Source organism: Vulpes lagopus, chromosome 1 (assembly GCF_018345385.1).
Source record: "Vulpes lagopus strain Blue_001 chromosome 1, ASM1834538v1, whole genome shotgun sequence".
Lineage (NCBI taxonomy): Eukaryota > Metazoa > Chordata > Mammalia > Carnivora > Canidae > Vulpes > Vulpes lagopus.
Genome location: NC_054824.1, coordinates 100,983,424 through 100,984,931, shown reverse-complemented (window position 1 = coordinate 100,984,931; position 1,508 = coordinate 100,983,424). Strand labels below are relative to the sequence as shown.

At 41.8% G+C, this 1,508-nt stretch overlaps 1 protein-coding gene across 1 annotated transcript; it reads right to left on the bottom strand.

Annotated features, from left to right (window-relative positions):
- Positions 1–699: 699 nt before the first annotated feature.
- On the bottom strand, positions 700–1,191 carry LOC121487274 (60S ribosomal protein L27a-like). The gene has a single exon (XM_041748809.1). The coding sequence runs from the start codon at positions 1,189–1,191 to the stop codon at positions 700–702; it is 492 nt and encodes a 163-aa protein (XP_041604743.1).
- Positions 1,192–1,508: the final 317 nt, after the last annotated feature.

Here is a 1,508-nt window from a genome sequence, read left to right as displayed (position 1 = left end):
ATAACCCTGAGAAGCTGATTCAGAAAATAAAAGAATAACTCTAGATATCACTTTTTTTTTCATGTGTAAAATCCCTGGTGTTTAACATTCAAACTGCTGGGCCCCATCTCAAAATTTTGATTATGACTAGAATAGTATGGTAAAAGATGAAGGAGTCAAGAAGGAAAAACCTTTGGTTCAGGAATTACATCTTTCACAATTGCTTCAAACCTTCACACTCTGTCCACTTTATAGAATGTGCCCCCTTATAACCAAGTCTTCCATTTTGGGGCACCTGACTGGCTTAGTTGGTTGATCTCCTGGTTGAGTTCAAGCCCCATGTACGGTGTAGAGCTATAGAGCCACACATTACAGTTAAGGGTATATTCTCCCACTCATTGTATATTCCGAATATACAATGCAAACTGGCCTTTCAACTCTAAGATACATCCATGTGCTATCACAGGTATCACATTCACACATTCTAAATGAAAATGTTCAAGTTAGATACTGGGCCAAATCCTTTATGTGCTGGTGCCATCTCTCGCACACTTTCTGAGGGGAGCTGGTAGAGGAGCTCAGGCCCTCATATCTTACTCCTAAAAATCTGTTTAGGCGTGTTTCTGTACAGGTAGGGAGGTAGGGGTGCTAAAGAATTTATACCCAGACCACAAGAGAAAAGCACTTGTTAGCATTTAATGAACCTCCCCCTATGTGGTTTCAAGCTACTAGAATGCAGGCGCCCCCTACACCCTTTATCTTCTCAGCTCTTCTACTGAAGAATTTGGCCTTCACGATGACAGGCTGTTTTGGGAGCTTTTCCTTTCCCAAAACTTTGTAGTAGCCCAATCGCACCACATCGATAATAGGAGCAGCTCCAGTCTTGTTTTTGGCAGCATTTACCCGTGTCTGCTCACTGACTAAGATCCACCGTTTATCAAGGCTGACAGTTGGGCAGAAGCTCTGGTTCCTCTTTAAGTGGTAATGTCTCACACTGACTTTTCCAAAGTAACCTGGGTGATATTTGTCGAAGTTGATCCTGTGATGATGCATGCCACCAGCATTACCCAGGCCTCCTGGGTGCTTCCGGTGCTTGCCGATGCGATTGTGGCCATGGCTCACCTGGCCCCGAAGTTTTTGGGTCTTCCTCAGTCTGGATGGCACGTTGGCGGCCCAGAGAAAAAAGGCGGTATCACCATTTCTTAACAACATCCTGCTGATTCTAATACAAGTAACTGATGGAATATACTTTGTCTAGGAGGCTAACTTAGCACAACAAAGATGTCTGTAAACTCCAAGAAGTATTTGGTATCTTCCTAGTTTTTCTTTTCCTATATTCTTTGCCATTGCTGTTAGCATATCTTAAGGCCACAGAATTCTAATTATCTAGAATTGAAAAACTGGTACAAATTCTTATGAGTTAGAGTCTTATTTTATGAGCAAAAAGATAGAAGTCATGCAGAATTATTCTTACAATAAATTTTGGAACAACACTTCAGTTATATTCTTACAGAGAGAGAGAGTTGGGG